Source organism: Anopheles stephensi, chromosome 3, assembly GCF_013141755.1.
Source record: "Anopheles stephensi strain Indian chromosome 3, UCI_ANSTEP_V1.0, whole genome shotgun sequence".
Lineage (NCBI taxonomy): Eukaryota > Metazoa > Arthropoda > Insecta > Diptera > Culicidae > Anopheles > Anopheles stephensi.
In genome coordinates, this window is record NC_050203.1 from 83,245,914 (window position 1) to 83,263,823 (window position 17,910).

General features: G+C 47.7%; 3 protein-coding genes across 3 annotated transcripts; 1 reads left to right on the forward strand and 2 right to left on the reverse strand.

Annotated features, from left to right (window-relative positions):
• Positions 1-188: 188 nt before the first annotated feature.
• LOC118513760 (glucose-fructose oxidoreductase domain-containing protein 1) lies at positions 189-2,256 on the forward strand. Its single transcript, XM_036059934.1, has one exon. The coding sequence runs from the start codon at positions 387-389 to the stop codon at positions 1,644-1,646; it is 1,260 nt and encodes a 419-aa protein (XP_035915827.1). The 5' UTR covers positions 189-386; the 3' UTR covers positions 1,647-2,256.
• LOC118513759 (cilia- and flagella-associated protein 57) lies at positions 2,117-10,314 on the reverse strand. Its single transcript, XM_036059933.1, has 8 exons — positions 10,023-10,314; positions 9,884-9,967; positions 8,910-9,814; positions 8,309-8,844; positions 7,760-8,245; positions 7,455-7,692; positions 6,305-7,386; positions 2,117-2,501 (listed from the first exon to the last, which is right to left on the reverse strand). Exons 1-8 carry the CDS (start codon positions 10,193-10,195, stop codon positions 2,346-2,348), a joined length of 3,660 nt encoding a protein of 1,219 aa, XP_035915826.1. The 5' UTR covers positions 10,196-10,314; the 3' UTR covers positions 2,117-2,345.
• Positions 10,315-10,439: 125 nt separating this feature from the next.
• LOC118513761 (gamma-secretase subunit pen-2) lies at positions 10,440-11,222 on the reverse strand. Its single transcript, XM_036059935.1, has 3 exons — positions 11,062-11,222; positions 10,855-10,959; positions 10,440-10,771 (listed from the first exon to the last, which is right to left on the reverse strand). Exons 1-3 carry the CDS (start codon positions 11,120-11,122, stop codon positions 10,632-10,634), a joined length of 306 nt encoding a protein of 101 aa, XP_035915828.1. The 5' UTR covers positions 11,123-11,222; the 3' UTR covers positions 10,440-10,631.
• Between the last annotated feature and the right edge of the window lie 6,688 nt (positions 11,223-17,910).

Genomic DNA, 17,910 nt, shown 5'->3' on the forward strand with positions numbered 1-17,910 from the left:
CCCGAAGCGTTACACAGTGTAACGCCTATTGTGACAGCTGAGCGTAACGCCTTACTCTACATGAAAATTAATTATTATTTCACTTTCTTATTTTTCTATTTTTTATTTCAGATCAATTTACTTCCTGAAATTGGTAAAATGTTTTTTTCTCTTAATTTTTCACCAACAATGCTTACAAAACTTGTCACACTTGATGACCACGTGATTGTTTACGTTTGTGAGAAAATGTCAAACGGTGCTGATTTGTTTACAAAACTCGCAATGGAATGAAAAAAGGCACAACATTCCTACGTTGCTCTACCTGGTGTACTCGTGTGTGCCGTGTGTGGTGTGTGTGCGTTTATGTGTTTCCCTCGTGCGTGATTTAGTTAAACTCGATTCGAAAAATGTTACCCGGTATCGGAATGTTCGGTACGGGCGAGGTGACCCACGTGCTGGTACCGATTCTGCGTGACAAGGGCTTCAACATCGTGGCGATATGGGGCCGCACGGGCAAGGAAGCGGAGCAGGCGGCGCTCGAGCTGAAGATACCGTTCCACACGGCCAAGATCGACGATGTGCTGCTGCGGAAGGATGTCGATCTGGTGTTCATCACCTGCCCACCGTTTCTCCACTCGCAGATATCGGTAAAGGCGCTCGGCATCGGGAAGCACGTCGTGTGCGACAAACCGATGACGCTGATGCAGAGCGATGCGCTGAAGATGGTCCGCGCGAGCCAGTATTATCCGACGCTGATCTCCATCGTGAACCACTCGCTACGGTTTCTGCCCGCAATCGCGCACATGAAGCGAGCCATCCAGGAAGGTTACATTGGATCGCCGGGACCGTGCCTCGATCAGACGCTGATCGATGTGAAGGTACGGATGGGGCCACTGTTTAACCGGAAACGGTACGATTGGCTGTGCGATGAATCGATGGGTGGGGGAGCGCTTAATCTGGTCGGGAGCCATGTGATCGATTTGGTAAAGTTCTTGACGGAGCGGAAAGCGGTCCGGGTGCACGGGACGGTGCGGACGTTCGCCATGTACGCGTCACATTCGCACACTGGAATACGGAGAGTGGCGGCACCGGATGTGTGCACCTTCCAGATGGAACTCGAGAGCGACGGCAGTACCTCGAGTGCGCTCGTAACGGTCAACATCAACTGTCACGAGTCGAACAATGCGTTCCAGCAGGAAGTCGTCATTTATGGGCCCGCCGGTCACTTAACGGTGCGCGGTGGTGATCTGGTTGGTCATCGACTGAACGCCGACACGGGCGCCATCAAGGAGGAAATGCTTTACGTCGACGTGCAGGATCTTCAGTTTTCCACCTCGGACACAACCCTGCCGAGACCGTACGTGAAGGGTCTGTGCAAGCTGGTCGGTGCGCTACGGGATGCGTTCCACCCGAACAAGGAAAGTGCCGGCTGGATAAAGGAACCGGTACAGGCAGCGGCCACGTTTGAGGATGGTCTGTACGTCCAGGCGGTGCTGGATGCGATCCGGAAATCGAGCAATGAACGGTGCTGGACCAAGGTGAACATTTGCACCGAATCACCGACGAACCAGCAGAAGCAAAATGTGCTCGCCAATGCGGCCGCCCGCATCGCGTCCGTCTCGGCCATCCGGGCCGATCCCAGTATTAATCATACCGGATACTTTTGAGCGTGTATTTTGCCGAGAGAATGCTTGACGCAATCATTTTTATAGCCGGTTTCGGCACGGAAAGTATTGTCCCTTTTTTACACCAAACACACCACACACACACACACGCGAAAATCGTTCTATTTATTGTGCATTTTATGATTTGCTACTATTTAATGATGCCTTTTGCGAACAACAATGATGGGGGAGCGTGACTACGGATCGCGATCACGACTTGCTGCTAAGACTTTCTACACCAATCGTCTCTTTTATACTCGCGGAGTACAAAACGTTTACAATCAGTTGTGTGTTTTTCTTCTGTTTAATTTTGTTTTATCGCGCGTACGACTAAGCGACTCTATTTATTCCCTTTTATTTCCCTAAGTATCGTAATTCGTTACTAATTTATCTTCGACCGTCCAAAAACCCTATTTATCTATTCATTTCTGTTTTCCGTTAAAACCCAAACCATTGTTTGTTCGATGTTGCCGTTAGTATTTTAAGCCGTGCGGTGGGCGCATTTTGTTCACAGGGAATGTTTTACTCCTTCTTGTTTTACACGTAAACGCTACCGCGGAACAGTGCAAAGTGCAAACACAAACGTATAATAAATTATATATTTATCATCATATTACTAGAATTTTGCCTCGATCTGGAGCACGCGCCCGTACCGGATAGTTCAGTAAGCGAAAGAACATGACAGCAAAATGCGCTTTAAAGTTAGTTAGCAGGAGTGGTTGGTGGTGCAGGTGGTTTGCGAACCGCTTGAGCGATCATTTCCGCACGCAACGTTTGGTTCTCGTTCGATAGGGCGCGCACCATTTCCTCCAGTTTGGTCATCTGTTCGCGGTGCTGGGCTTCGAGTGCATCGCGATCCTGCAACGGTGGAGAGCGCGGAGTGGGAAGGTTAGTGAAACATCAGTTTAAACATTGTATTTTCCAACATGAGTGGGTCAAGTGTAAAGCCTGTTAGTTAATATATTCATGCTGGGTAATTATGGGGCCAGCTGAGGTGTGCGCTTCGCATTAATCAATTCTGGCGTTGGTTGTGTGGAGTGCTGCAATGCACATGGGAAATGCGAACAAATGCCAAGCATTTGCATGCAGAATGTTCCACCTGCTATGGCTATGGCGTTAAACAGATCGCTTTCGCGGTTGATCACCAATAAGTCTGGAAATTCGCTTAGGTTTTTCTTCCCAACACTAGAACGTCGTAAAGGGTAATTTTAGCACTAAAATGATTAGAATTTAAATCATTTGAGCTGGAATGATTGAGGTGGATACTTCGAGTATTTTAGTGAAAATAAACATTTAGGATTGATTATCGCGATCTTTGATCATCATCATCACAGTCGTTCGCTCGGGCTGACTTTCCAGTATCCCTTAATGGATTGCCTTCCCTAGGGAACATGCTGACAGTGCCTTTTTGTCCTGGAATCTTCTCCACTGATGCTCGTAAGGCCAACGATGGGGAGCAATAAAGCCACAAGAACGTTAATTTAACCTCAACAGATTGTGATGCATTTTAAGGGCGTTCAAAATTGTTATTAGCGGTAGAGACCAGCCTTCGGAATTGGGTGTTAAAAAATGATGTAAAAGCCCAACCGACCAAAATCGATAATCGAGAAGAACCTCAAGAATCGCTTTCAATTTTCGTTGCTTCTAAATCAACTGATAATGAAGCAAAATCTTGTCTCTATCCAATAAAACGATGATGTATGGTGCAAAGGGAATCTCCAGGTCATGTAGCACAAGGCTCAACACCTCCAATGAGTTATTATTCACCCTCAGTTATTTCGGACTAAAACTCGTCTACTATTTTTCAAGTGACCTAGTTGGTCGTTCTGGTGCTCCAGGTGTCGACTTCCAATCACACTCACCGGTGCACGCGTTGAGCGTTGAACTTTGTGTTAAATGCAAAGGGCCAGTTCGACCTTAAGCCACAAGCCAGCAAACAGCAACCCTCAAGGGGGTAATTCCTCAGGGTCTTTTCCAACCTAGAGATTACGAACAGCTGACCAACCGAGTATGCAAAGCTTCAATCAAGCATTGGTGTTCCAATTCCATACCCGATGATACCTGCCGGTGAGAACTGCACGAGGTCACATCATCGTCGAGGAACCGATCGACTCGCGTAGGGTAACTCACCTTTACCACTACCGTACCGAATCACTGGTCGTACTCATTAAGAAAGCAAACACATCGACGCATATCATTATCACCGTCATGTACACGGTGGAACAAGACGAATTGATTGGGCGCCGGTGTGTGGGAATCGGCGTGCGTCGCGTTGTGTTTGATGATGATCCGAACCTAGCTGCCCCGTCGTGTCTTACCAACTCCACCAGAAGGTTATCGGACGTGCTACGGAACGAACGGTCGACTCAGATCATCCGATTCTTGAAGATGGCACTGCAAGCGAGTAATTTCGTGGTTTGGTTTGCTCTTGTGCTTTACGTCCTCTGCAATGTGAGTGAAGCTCTCGCAGCAGGATCTCCCCGAGGCACACCGTACAGGATCGATCTAGGTGAGTACGAGTGTGAGCGAGTGTTGGTGGGCACAGTGCAACTTTGCTTCTTCGCTCTCCACAAACAGCTCAGTACAATCAAGCACTCCTCCCACGGGTGCGTACCATCCTAGAAGCGGCCGAAGTGGCCGAAGATCAGTACGTCCCCTACTTCGAACTGCTGCCCGAGTATCGTGAACGTTTGAGCGGCAACTTCCTGATCGATGGATTTGCACGGGCTCGTGATGCTGCCCGGTGTCTGACCTGCATGTCCAGCTCCTATCTGTTCCTGAGCTTTTACAACGAAACCATAGTGAGTGGGCAGGGCAACACGGAACGGGTGTGGACGTTTGCCAAGCGGATCTGTCGACTGCTCGGCTTCAAGCAGTATCTGTGCGAGGGAATCGTGAACCTCAATGGGGAGGTGATCGAGTATGTGCTACGCAATCGCACCCCGTTCCCGGAGCCGGACGATATCTGTCAGGTGTTTCTGCAGGAGCAGGATTGCGTGCGTGATGGGCGCAGTATCACGGAGGCAGCACTGTACCGCTCGGTCGACGTTAGTCCTCGGTCGGGCATTCGGTGGGAACTGTTTGCTTCGTACGAACAGTCGGGCTCGTGTGCTAGGGATGATTTGCCGCCCAGGAGAGCGTCCGGAACTCCCCTGACAATCGTTCACCTAACCGATATTCACTACGATCCGGAGTATCTGGTCGGGGTGAATGCGGACTGCAATGCGGAAGCATGCTGCCGGACGCTACCGGATCTTGCACCAGCAACTAGCGCGACGGCCGCTGGATATTGGGGTGATTACCGTGACTGTGACACACCGTGGCACGCTGTGGTGGACGTGCTGGAGCACATCCGCAAGCAGCATCCGAAGCTCGATGCCATCTACTTCACCGGCGACATTGTGCATCATTTCACGTGGAATACGTCGATCGCAACGAACGAGGTGGCGATGCGTCAGGTGTTTGATCTGATGAAGCGAACCTTCCCGGGCGTTCCGCTCTACCCGGTGCTGGGGAACCACGAATCTCATCCAGCTAATTTGTACGTATTCTAAAGCTTTTAACCGGTGACAGTTGATAGTGATGAAGAGTCTTCGGTTTTTGCAGGTACGCCCCGCATAACGTCGATGCAGCATACCGGACCAGCTACCTGTACGACTTTGTAGCGGAACAGTGGACAGATTGGTTACCGATCGAAGACATCCGGCCAACGCTCGCCGAGGGTGGCTACTACACTGTGCGCACTCCTTACGGTGTTCGAATCATCGGACTCAACAACAATCCCTGCTTCGTGCACAATTTCTGGCTTTTCTACAGTCTCGATTACTTCATGCCTCAGCTGCAATGGTTGCACGACACATTGCTGGAAGCGGAACAGGCAGACGAGCGGGTCCACATCTTGGCGCACGTGCCTTCGTACGATGATTCGTGTTTTATCGGTTGGACACGCGAGTATCGGAAGATAGTGGAGCGCTTTGCACACATCATTGCGGGTCAGTTCAATGGACACTCGCACGTGGATGAGTTCAATCTGTACTACAGACGGGACGATCCGTCACAGGCGGTTAGTGTGGCGTGGAACGGTGGATCGACGACTACGTACACCAAGCTGAACCCGAACTACAAGGTGTTTCAGTTCGATCCGGTTACCTTTGTAAGTGTGACGAATCTGCTTTTGTTTAGGGTAATCTCATCAGCAATCATCTACTCCCTTAGGTACCTCTCGAGCAGGAGACCTGGATGTACAACCTTACCGAAGCGAACCTAACGCCCGATCGACCACCTTCCTGGTATCGTTCGTACTCTTTCAGGAACCACTATCAACTGCAGGATCTTAGTGTACGCTCGCTGCAGCGTCTCGTGCAGCAGTTTGCCTTCTCCGAGCAAGAGCTTCGCCGCTACTGGCAGACGAAGCAAAAGTATGCCGATCCACTGCTGCAGGAAGGCTGTACGGGAACATGCTTAAGGAACGCGCTTTGCGCTATCGTTCGTACCGAGCACGACGACGAAAGAGCATGCCAGCTGCTGTACGACCGTGCAGCGAACGTTACTTCCACCGTTTCTGGCTAACTTGGCTCTTATCTTACCGACGCTAATTCTTCAGCCCTCGTGAGAAGATTGTAAGTGATCGTTTAAAATATTCGAAAAATGTTTCTACTCACCGCAACCGCTTTCTCCAGCTTTTCTTTCGCCTGGCGTGGTGAGATCGCCTTACTCGACAGCCCGAGCAGTGCTTCCATCCGCGTGCAATCCCTCTGCTTCTCGTTCAGCATCTCACGCAGCATGTTCAACTCCGCCAGCAGTTCCATGTTTTCCTTCTTCAGCTTTGAAGCTTCTCCCGCATCCTTGCGCTGGCTGGAAGCCTTCTGTTTGGCGCTCTTGGTCAAGCGCTCGAGGTATTCCCGCTGGCGGAGGAACTCGTTCTGAACGTCCTCGTCGAGGGCGAGCGACTTCTGAAGCTCCTTGTCGTTCGAGTATCGGTGGCAGAGTTCCTTGACGCTGCGTTTCAGCTGCTCGGGACGTTGAATCAGCCCCGAAACGTTGTAAATCTCGCCGCACAGCCGTTGGTACTGTGCCTTGGACGCGCGGAACCGATTCCGTTCGCGACGCAGCTCCAGATCGATGCCACAGTACTTGTCGCGCAGTTCTTGGAGCTGCAGCTCGTACTGCTTGTTGTTTTGTTGCAGCTCCTCGAGCTTCTTCTCCATCTCGAGAATGAACTCTTTCTTCTCCTTGATTTCACGCTCCTTCGGTTCGATCTGTGCTTTGAGCTCGGTAATTTTCATCGACAGGACCTGCTTGTACTTTTCCAGCTCGGAGTTTTTCTTTCCCAGCTCAAACACCTTCCGATCTTTGTCGCGGATTGTACCGTCCCTCTCGGCGAGTTCCTTCCGCAGACCGTCAATCTCTCGCTGATGCTGGCGGATGCTTTGCTGGAACTTTCCGTGCTGGGCTTGCATCGTTTCGATCTCCTTCCGATACGCTTCTGCCTCGCGGCTTAGGGTGGAGAACTTCTTCTTGAGCACACCGGCCTCACCGCGCCACTTGATCGAGTTTTCCTCCTCTTCCTGTAGCTTCTTCTCGTACTGAAGCTGCAGTTCCACCTTGTGGCGGTCGTTATCGACGTCCACCTGGCGGCAATACTCGTCAAACTCCGCCCGCTTACGCTCCATATCCTTCAGCATGTTGTCAATGATCTCTTGCTTCTCGTTTAGCAGCCTCTTTTGGTCTGCTTCCATCGATTCTGAAAAGGAGAAGTGTAAGCTCGCTTTACAATCTGATAGCTTTGGTTGGGGCAATTCTTCACCGTACCTATCGTGTCCTGCAAACATCCTGCCGAGCGACGCAGCTTCACCTCGTACTCCTCCCGCATCGCGTCCATTTTGTTCTTCATGCTCGTCAGCTTGTCGTACTCCATGATGATCTTCTCGTGGAACTGGGCCTCAAAGTCCATCATTTCCTTCTGGTGGTCCTCCTTGCCCTGCGCTATGCTGGCCGTGATCAGGTTGAACTCTTCCGTGTGGGCTTGCTCCATCTCGATGTTCTTTTTCTGGAGGCATGAAAGCGAATTTTAAGCGATTGAAGCGATTGCTGTCCGAATCACACGCGGACCTCACCTTAAGATTCTCGATGGCAGCACAGTAGTCCTTGTGGATGTCACGCATCTGCTCCGAATGGAACGCATCGCCCTGCTTCATCTTGTACTGGAACTCCATGCTCTGCTGCTGGATGCGCATCTCCAGCGTGTTGATGGATTCGTTCTTCTCGATCAATTCCTGGCGGGCGATCAGCACGTCCGAACATTTGCCGAGCTCCGGAGCACTGCGAGCTGTTTTGCCTTCGTTGTTGAGAATGCGCCAGATGATGAGAGTTCCATCGTCGGCCGCCGTTATGAGCGTGCAATCATCGTACGTGATGCAGATCTTCGTTACTTTGGTGTTGAAGAAGCGGAAGTTGGTGCAATTTCCACTGCTTGTGTCCACTAGCGGGACTTGGACGTTGTACAGATGCCCTTTGACGCTTCCCACGAACAAGATGGCGTCGGACCGGGTCAGAGCCATATCGGTGAGCGGAGTCAGCTCGGGGATTTTGAACTCTCGTGCCTTTAAGAGCAGAAACGGACCCTAATTAGCTCCAAATAGAAAGATATAACAGCACAAACTTACAATGTCTGACTTGGCGACTTCCCGGATCAGCCCAGTATTGGTGATGGAGTAGACCGAGTGCGCGTCACTGGTTAACGCGATCGAACGATACTGAATGCCCTTCTGTACGACCTCCTCCAACCGCTCTCCCGTCACCACGTTCCACTTGTAGATCGCACCGTCGTTGCCTCCGGACACCAAAACCGCATCATCCGTCGACCAGGCCAAGCTCAGAATGCTACCATTGTGCCCTTTCAAACTTTGGACCACCTCGAACGTGAAGATGCAGATGAGGGTGATCATTTTTCCGTGGGCAGCTGCCAGCAGGTGTCCCTGGTTGGAGAACTGAAGCTGAGTACAGCTCGCCAGATTGAAGCTCTTCGTTTCCTTCAGGTCGTCCAGCTGAATTTGAAGCAATCGGAGCAGATCGATGAAGCCAACAGCGGCGAAAAACCCGGAAGGATGCAGAGCGATCACACCGATCTCGATCTGGTACTTCTTCACCAGCTCCACCTTCATCGTTTCGTAGTTCCAGACGCGGATCGTTAGGTCACGTGCTGCAATTAGACCGATAATTGAGTGCGTAGTCACTAGGGGACCTCACTTTTGACCTCTCGCTTACATGCTGTCAGTACGATCGGCTTCCAGGAGCACACAGCCATCCCGATAATGCCGCTTATATGCAACGGTTCTCCAAGATTCTGAAACAACAGCTCACTGATCTTCAGCGTCTCCGGCACAATCAGCATGCCGATGTACAGCTGCGAGTGCATCGTTGCCACCACTATTGTGTCCTGCTCCTGGTTCACGGCGACATTCAAGATCTTGTACTGCTTCTCGTCGTACAGCGTGATCGGCACCGTTATGACGGACTTCTTCCGGAAGTTGTAGTTCGATTCCCGCTCAAACACATGCACCACGTTGTGGATCGCGTAAAGGAAACCCTTCTCGAACTGCGTCAAACAGAGCACCTCATGCTTCAGCCCTGCAACTTCCGCCGAAGTGGTAGCACCCAGGTCCGTGTCCCCCTCGCCGGACAGATCCACCGTCTCGATCATGTCCGCCCGCTGCCGAATCTTCAGCTCGCCCGACTCGACGAAGATGATTTCCGTTTCGGCCGTGCCGGCGGCCAACACATCCGACGACAGCCACGTCATGGAGGTGATCAGCAGATCGTCCCCCTTGATCGTACCGATCTGGCCGAACCCTTTATCGGTACGGTTCATAATCTTGAGCATGTAATACCCACCGACTGCGACAATCGTGGCATCGTTCGGATTGCAGGACAGATACACGGCCTGGCCCTGCTGGCTCGAGTTGGACGCCCGGCCGATGATGAGCGAATCGTTCTTGTCGAACGAAAAGATCGAGAGGAAGGCGTCCGGTTCGACGGACAGGACCGCCACTCCGCGAGAGTCATGCGTGAAGCAGATGTTGCCGATTTGCGTGTTCGGACAGTCCGCCGGCAGTTGGAGGGTTTTGCGCTTCCGTAGCGTTTCAATCTCGTACACGTTGACCATCGATTTACTGAGATGGAGAAGCAAAAGCGGGTACATTAGTACTTCGGGACGACGGGCTGACCTTGTTGAGGATTACTTATCGTTGGTTCTTTCGACGACGGCGATGAACTTCCGGTTGGGGCTCAGCACGATCCGTTCCGGGTGACAATTTTGAGGGAATCTATAACGGAAATGGAAATCTTTCTCAATTCTCACAATGACACAGCTTGTCTTACCTTAAAAATTTCTGCTTGTTGGTGGTAAAGTCGTGGATGGCCAACACTCCCGCCACCGGGTAGATGATTTCCTGCTTGAGCGTAAAGTGCACATTGCCCTGTATGTCCGTCCTTAATCCGTACGCATTTTTCGGAATGATTGATATCTGCTTCGAACGGTTATTTTTCTCCATGATGAATTATTTTTATGAGGGGAAGATTCGGAAAAAGTGCAGGAACGTCCACTTTCGCAGGAGCTGTTTGGCAAACGGTGAGCAAAGTTTGAAGAAACCCTTCAATATAGGCCAACATGCCAAACAAAGTAACCAACGGTGCGGAATGGAAATGGTAGCCTGGCAACTACATTCCACTGGTTGCTAGTAACCCGATCTCCATAGAAAAGGCTGCAAACAGAAACAAACAACGAAGCGCAACAGGTTGTATCGAGGGGAGCTTTTATTCCGGGGGAGAACAATTGCAGTTTAGTAGTATAAGCTTAACATTCTTCCTAGGACTTATGTTTAAAATAATTCCCCGTTTTCTTAGAAGTTAATACTTGATGACAATGATGATTATGGGGGTTCGCTCTAGCAAGCAAAAGTACGCTTAATTTAGTTACGGTTGATGCCGTCAGGCCTGCCCTAGCGGTATGAGAAAACTGATGTTATCGGCAAACTCTCCCCATTCGGTACGCTTCAGCTGGAACGTGACAACCCAGGCGATGATTGCCACGATCCACACCAACGATCCTACTAGCGAGAATATCACATCTGAAAAGAGAAGAGGCATGTGTTTACGGGATTAGAATCACATGCAGAACTTCGTACATTGAGATTGACCACCGTGTGCTCACATTTTTTAATCTCCTTCTGCTCATCGTAAGCTGGTTTGCGAAACGCCTCGTTGAAGAACCAAATCGTGTTGATAGACCACAGAAAGGGAAGGAGCGCAAATCCGGCTGAAATGGTACGGGCACAACAGAACGGTGAGTAATCCACGCGATGATCGGTGGAGTAAAGCGCTTGCGGAAGTGGGTTTTCACATCTAAACTCTCTTTTACCTTTGAAGTACCACTTGCACAAATACAGCTTTCTTTCATTTGGGGCCCGAGATAGATCCATTTTATTCTATTTTTCGCTAACTTTAGGATAAAAAAGCGTTTTACGTGGTGGATTGAGAATGTGTTGTTGTTTCTGTGGTCCAATGTAAACAAACACAGCCGTTGTTGACGTTAGGATTTGACAGTAACGAAACGCATAACGTCATGTAACGCTGTGTAACGTTTCGTTTGAAAACGTTGTGAAATATTTCACTCAGAAATGAAGCGACGGTTGCAGTGACTGCAGCTCCCAATAATTCGATCAATAAATACATAAATAATAATTATTTGGAAAGCAGAAACTATAAGGATAAAATTAAAACAGAAATAAGAATCCTTTTGATTATTGTTAACTCTAAAACAAGAGTAATAAGGCCAAGCCATGAATGAAAAAGATTAATATTGGATCAAAAATTAATCAAAAACTAAACTAAATTTTTAATAAGGAATTTAATTTAACATAAACATACTGCTACGGATATGATGTCATTTGCATAGAAGTTTGCGTATTATTCACAACTTCACTCAACAAGGCACAGCTCTCTTTATCGAATGGAATCACCTACTTATCGATTAAGGATCCTCTTTCAATCCTCATCAGTAAACGACCTCAAGCGACCGCTCCAATCCTTTATCTCCGGCGCTCTACCCCAACTCTCCTCCCCGTTACTCACCCTCCCGCTTCCAAATTTGCAGGTCAACGAACGATAATGTACAATCCCCCGAGCAGGGTGCATCCGGTCACAATTCCATTTGCTTCGGCGGCCGGCACACATCCCCAAAATTATTGTTCCATCTTCCCCATTGTTTGTTCTCGGCACCCCACCCGAAAAACTCGACTCCCGGCAGCGGCAGAATCGGATTGATCTTGCACTGCTGGGTGCGGCCTGTTTTAGCGCGAAACGGAACACAGTGCTCCCAAGAAAGACCGACAAATCCTAACCCTCGGCTGGCTGCCCGCGATCAGAGTTCCAGATGCCCGAGTCCGAAAAATAAGCAAGCATAACCATAACTACAGGCGTTTCATCTTGGCCAATGCAATAACAATAACCATTACAATATATCTTGCTTCTTCTGGGCCGTTGTTTGGTTTCGCCCGGTTACTGATAGTAGTTTCACGCGCTCTCTCTCTCTCTCTCTCTCTCGCTCTTTCTTTCTCTTTTTCGGGTCGCTTCTTATCGCTGGCTCCTTCACCACACTACTCCTACTAATTCTAAAGCTATCGAAATGGATCCTTTAACCGTTCGAGTAGCGGAGAAACCAAAAAAGCCAGCCGAACTCCCAACATTTTCCTATTTATAAGAAGCATTCCGCATTCCTGCTCGATGTCGCTTAATAGAAGGCTACTTTTAAAGAAGGTCCACCGGCCAGAGACAGATCGTTAGAATGAGTGATGCAGGATATAGCCATTACGGTAAGCACCGCCGCCTCTGACGGTCAGCGCGACATGGCGCGACATCACCTTTAAAGCGTAACCTAAAAACCGAAACGATTAGCCATCATTTAGCTGCTTAAAGCGTATCGATTGGATGGTGGTTTGGTGTGGCTTGCTAGCTAGCTTGCTTGCTTGTTTTTTTCGGGAAGGACAAACGCGTCCCAAACGCGTGGAAGAAGATGTTACCTAAATTATAGATTTCTCATATTTCGTCGTTAGTGGCGATGAGTACCGTTCCGGCAAATGGATTTCAGCTGTTTAGTGCCCTAATGTTCCTGATCGATCGAACAACAAAAAACGCCATCGCTCGTGGTGTAGCTGCGCCACGTCACAGTTACACAGGTCAGACAAAATGGCAATAGAATCGAGCGCGATCACCATTTTGTCGGTGGATCGGGAACTGTAGGGAGGAAGCAAAAGTGCATAGAGGGTGGGGAGGGGGGGGGGAGATGCAGTGGGGGGGGACAAGAGGAAGAGGATGGAAAGCGAGTTAGGCACCGTGGTGTTCGTGTAAAGCTTGGAAATTATTGGGCTCATAAATGGATTAGAGTCGTGATTTTAGGCAATTAGTTAGACGAAGGACGGTGCTGATCGGCGGGTGCATCGTTTCCGGGGCGGTACGGGTATGGAAGGGGAAGGGAGCTGGGAGGGCCATAAAATGCAATGGGAAACCCGTGGAAGGCATTCAACGGCGAGGGATGACATCCTCTTTATGGGTTGAGGACAAACACGAGCTTCCCCTTTTCTGTCCTATGCGATCGTTGAAGTCTTTCGTTTTGAAATATTATTTTGTTGATTTTTCACTTGTTTAATGTTTGTTTTTATTAGTATAAAACTTAAAAAAACAGTTTAAAGACCAACGCTAAGTTCCTCTCCTGTCCAATACAATCGTTGAAGTCTTTTGTATTTTTTTTTCAATTATTGAAATCCTAAATATTAAATTATGATTGTGTAAAGTGAAAATTATTTGAGGCAACAATAAATTCAATAAAAATACTGTCTATAGAGCTTACAAAAACAGTCTGGCGGGATGATATATAGACGGCCATAGAAGTCTTTAGTTGTACATGGTTGTTTTGATTTAGGATTAAAAATCAATTTTAAAATAAAAAACTTGTATAAAATCAGCTAAAATTCAAGAAAAAATATTGTACAAATTAAATCCACGGACTAAACATTTGCTGTATAATCTGTACATAAGCACAAGGATTCTCGTCTGTGAGCTCGTTTAAGTCTTTCATTATTTTTGAATTATTTTTTTATCAAACGGTTAATCAGTTTTTGGGGGTTTAAAGTATTAACTAGGTCATCGACAACGTTAGTTTAATAAACTAGAAGCTCTTATGTTTAATGTAAATTTAAATATTGAGGACAAGCAGGAGCTTCCTGCCTGTACGATCGTTGAAGTCTTTTTAATTAAAATTTCTATTTCTTCATTTTTATGATTGTAAATCATTCCTTAATTTGCAAAAACTGGAATCTAGAAAAAATATATAAAAAATATCATAAAACAAGTTCTAGGCTAGATATAAAGCACAGTTTCGTGCTGATCCAATACAGATCGTTCCCTATTAATCCGAACCGCAGCTATTCACGATCCGTTGTTCCCATTTCGGCAAACCCATTTGCACCACGAAATGTGACCACAAGTCCGTAAAATTATTATGTGCATATAATTTGCACCGATCCCGTCACCCAGGACTGTCGGGCCGGCGAGACTGCCAGAGGTTTTTTTTTTATGAACCCTCCCGAAACGTTGCTGACGAATCGTTTGCACGGGAAACAGAACAGAACAGAACAGACAGCAGCAGCAGCAAAACGGGGCAGTATCGGTTCGGGCAACGATAGGGAACATTAAACATCCACCAAACGGGTCACAAAGCTGGGAAAAGCATCTCAAGCAAAAAAAAAATGGTAGGAAGGCAAATGTAAATATACAGAAGAACGAAACGACTAAGCCTGTACAGAGCATTAACTGACGGGTGAGGGTGAAAAGCACGCAAAAAGGCGACTGATCGATACCCGAAGCACCCGCTGGAGCTGGAGATGAGAAAAACATTTCTGGTGTTTTTACTACATTTTTATAGAGCGATATAATGTGATGACCACGACGACCAGACCTCTGACGGAAGGATGACGATGATGAGGACGAGGATGATGATGATGATGCAGGGATCGAAAGCGGGCGAGAGGGAAAGGAAGTGGAAAAAGGCAAAAATAATCAAAACAACAAACGCGCCAATAAACAAACGGACAGACGGATACTAAAATGAGTTTGGGCAAGTTGCATACCTCTGATCCGTCGCCCTGGCCGGGTGGACTGCGTCGATGCACCGCGACGGTCGAGAAGGCAGGAAAGCTTTCGTTCTAAAAGTGTTGTCATTTCTGCACCGCTCGATGTTTAATGTGCCAATCTCGATCGTCTTGAGATCGTTCGGAGAGAGAGAGCGAGATAGAGCAAGCGAGAAGGAAAATGATCATAAAATCGGATATATGACAGTAAAGCCAGGATTGAACGTGTCATACAATATCGCGCATGCCCTTATCTTTATCAGCCCTGTTAGTATGTACGCTTTCCGGAATCGGTGTTAATGCACCAAAAACGGTACATATGAACAAATAGGTCGAGTGCAATATTATCGCGGAATGTGTGTTGATACTTTCCCTGAGATGCAAATGCAACTCACCCGGCAAAGAATGGTCATATTTTAATCAGCTTGCTTACAGAATACCACCTTTCTGTGCTTGATCTGCCACGACCATTTCGCATGGACGAACGGACGGGGCTATAAAATATTTATTAGCATACGACGGGAGCTTCACCTTATTTATTATTTTCCTCTCAACCGGTTGATGGTAGTGAGTGGCTTCTACTAGACGGGACCGATTGGCCAGTAATTACACGGACGGCTCGGGCTGGCTGGCTCGCTGGCTGATCTTTATGTGTAATTGATCGTAGGATATAGCTTTGATTTGCCTCGATTAAACGATTCGCCCCGGGGGAAATTAATGGCGCAGGATGGAGGGATAAAATAATTTAATTTAGTTGGGTACGAAGAAGAGGTTTAATTAAGGCATCAAACGACTTCTACAGAAATAGACGACATAATGAATTCATGTTTACTTCCAAAAATATATCTTATATAGGAAGGTTTCAGATACTTGTATAAGCAGTTCTATTACGGCCCAAATGACAAGAAATGACCAATTCTATACACCAAGAAGCAACTAAGCGTAGAACAACAATTTTAGATGCTTGGGAATTCAGAGGATCAGCTAGTCAGAGGTTTTCTCGGTAGGGCTTTGGGGATTATCTTCTATAAGCCAACTCAGATCCTTTTCTCAGCGGTCGACAGGATGATAGGTTGCCTTTGATATCCAACTGAAACTGGAACTTAAGTGAGCTAAAGGTGTCTCAGGACTTTGGAAGCCTCTTCACTCAAAACACCCCTACAGAGCATCAAGTCACCTCTCTTCTCTGTTACATGGAACTCGATCGAAATTGACGAAGTCTAGCAAGCTTGCATTTTGAGCTCTATCAGTACCATCCATGCCCTCACCAATGTGCAATCTTCCAAAGTAAAATAATCTTGCTAATGTTAAGAGTCCGGTAGCGTGGACATATCAAGCAGATGATACTGGAAGGACTTTTCCATTAACTATTCGAAGCACTTCCACAAATATTAAGGACATTCCTGTAGCAAGTGCACGTTGTTGAATCTACTATAAGCTGCTTTGATGGAGGTTCCTCTTACGTGTTTTCGTATCTAATTTCTTAAGTTGCTAATGATCACATAAATCGTCGAGAGAAATATGGACTACCTCTTAAATTTATTCAATCAACTTAGCGAAGATCCTGAGATCGATGTCTAAGAAATGTTTTAGGAGAGATAGTTGTCATCAGCGATCTAGACTTCGAAGGGTCTTGGTGGCTTAGTTGCGTCGAGAGAATGGCAACATACGATTAAGTTCGTGAAGCATTCTTCAGGTCGTCCTCATAGACAAAGGATGAAATGTGTGATACATTCAAGTTGAGGTTAAGTTGTTTTTGTTAAAGTACTTGGGTAGAATTTCATCGCCTAATTGTATTGCATTGCAAGGAAAGCAGCAGGTAGTGCCCTCTACCGGAAACGGACGGTAGACTGTCATGAAGTGAGGCAGCCTTAGGGATAGTAAATTTTCACAATGAGCTGCTTGATTAGTAGACTATCAATTAGGTAGGCACTAGCAATATTATTGAAAAAAGGTACTAATAAGTCTAATAGTGAGGCATCCTGCCCGAAATTAAGCTGTCCCATCAGAAGCATTTAAAGGGAGGCACATCTTGTCTACCTGACAAGCAAATCGGTGGCAAAACACAGATGAATCTAAACAGCATCAACACCAACACGCGCGGAGGTAAAGTAAATGGAGCGGCAGATGGGTTTGCCAAACCGACCGACTGTCGGTACCGAAGAAAGTCACCCATGTCTTAGAAGAGACACGAAAGAGAGAGTGAGGAAGGGTTAAACAATTTGCCCCAGACCAAGAGCAACCGACCGGGCCGTTGTTGTTAGAAGGTAGCTAGTAAACCAAACAAAACCAAATGACTGTCGTCCACTGTCCCCACACGAGTGACACGAAATGCGGTGGAGCTGCGAGGCTGGAGCAAAACGAAAACAAGGGCGAAGCGAAACAGATCGTTTGTTTTTATTAGCGTACAGATTAATTATTACCATCAAATTTTCTAACGATTGCTGTGGAGTTAATAGTGTATAATTTGTCACTAAATTAACGGAAGCCCGTTAGGGCGGTCGCGGTTGCGGTCGTTGAAATCTTCCGTTTCTGCCGTGGCGCTCGGTGGCTGTTGGGCTCGTTCGCTCGCTCCCTCTCGCTTACTTGCCTCGTTTTCACCTGTGTTCTAAACGAGCGGTTTGGTACGTGTGTGTTTGTGTGTGTGTGTGTGCTTGTCAAGCCGGGCTGGTGGTGGCGGTGGCGGTGGCTCGGTGCCAAACGGTGGTCCGGTCTGATTGAGATGGCACGCCGCAATCGAGCGTTTGTGTGGCGGATCGCGCAAATTACGACGCCGTACCTTTAAGACCGAGCGCTACGTACGAAATGTCAATAAAAATGTGTTTTACAACAGTTTTTGGCTGCCAGCGTTGGTTTGTCCATGCTTTTTTTTTGGGTTTACTTGAATCCTTCTTCTTTCCCGGGAAGGAAAGACTTGCGCGAGCGGTAGAGCGACGAACCCGGAGAAGCTCATTTGCGTGCGGCAAAAGGTGGGGGGATTTCACGACTCACGGAACTGGAGCTGGTGGTGGTAAGTTTAATCGCTTTGTTTTAAAAGCGCTTGATGCTCATAGCGTCCCGTTCAGGGGTGGAATGATTGTCGA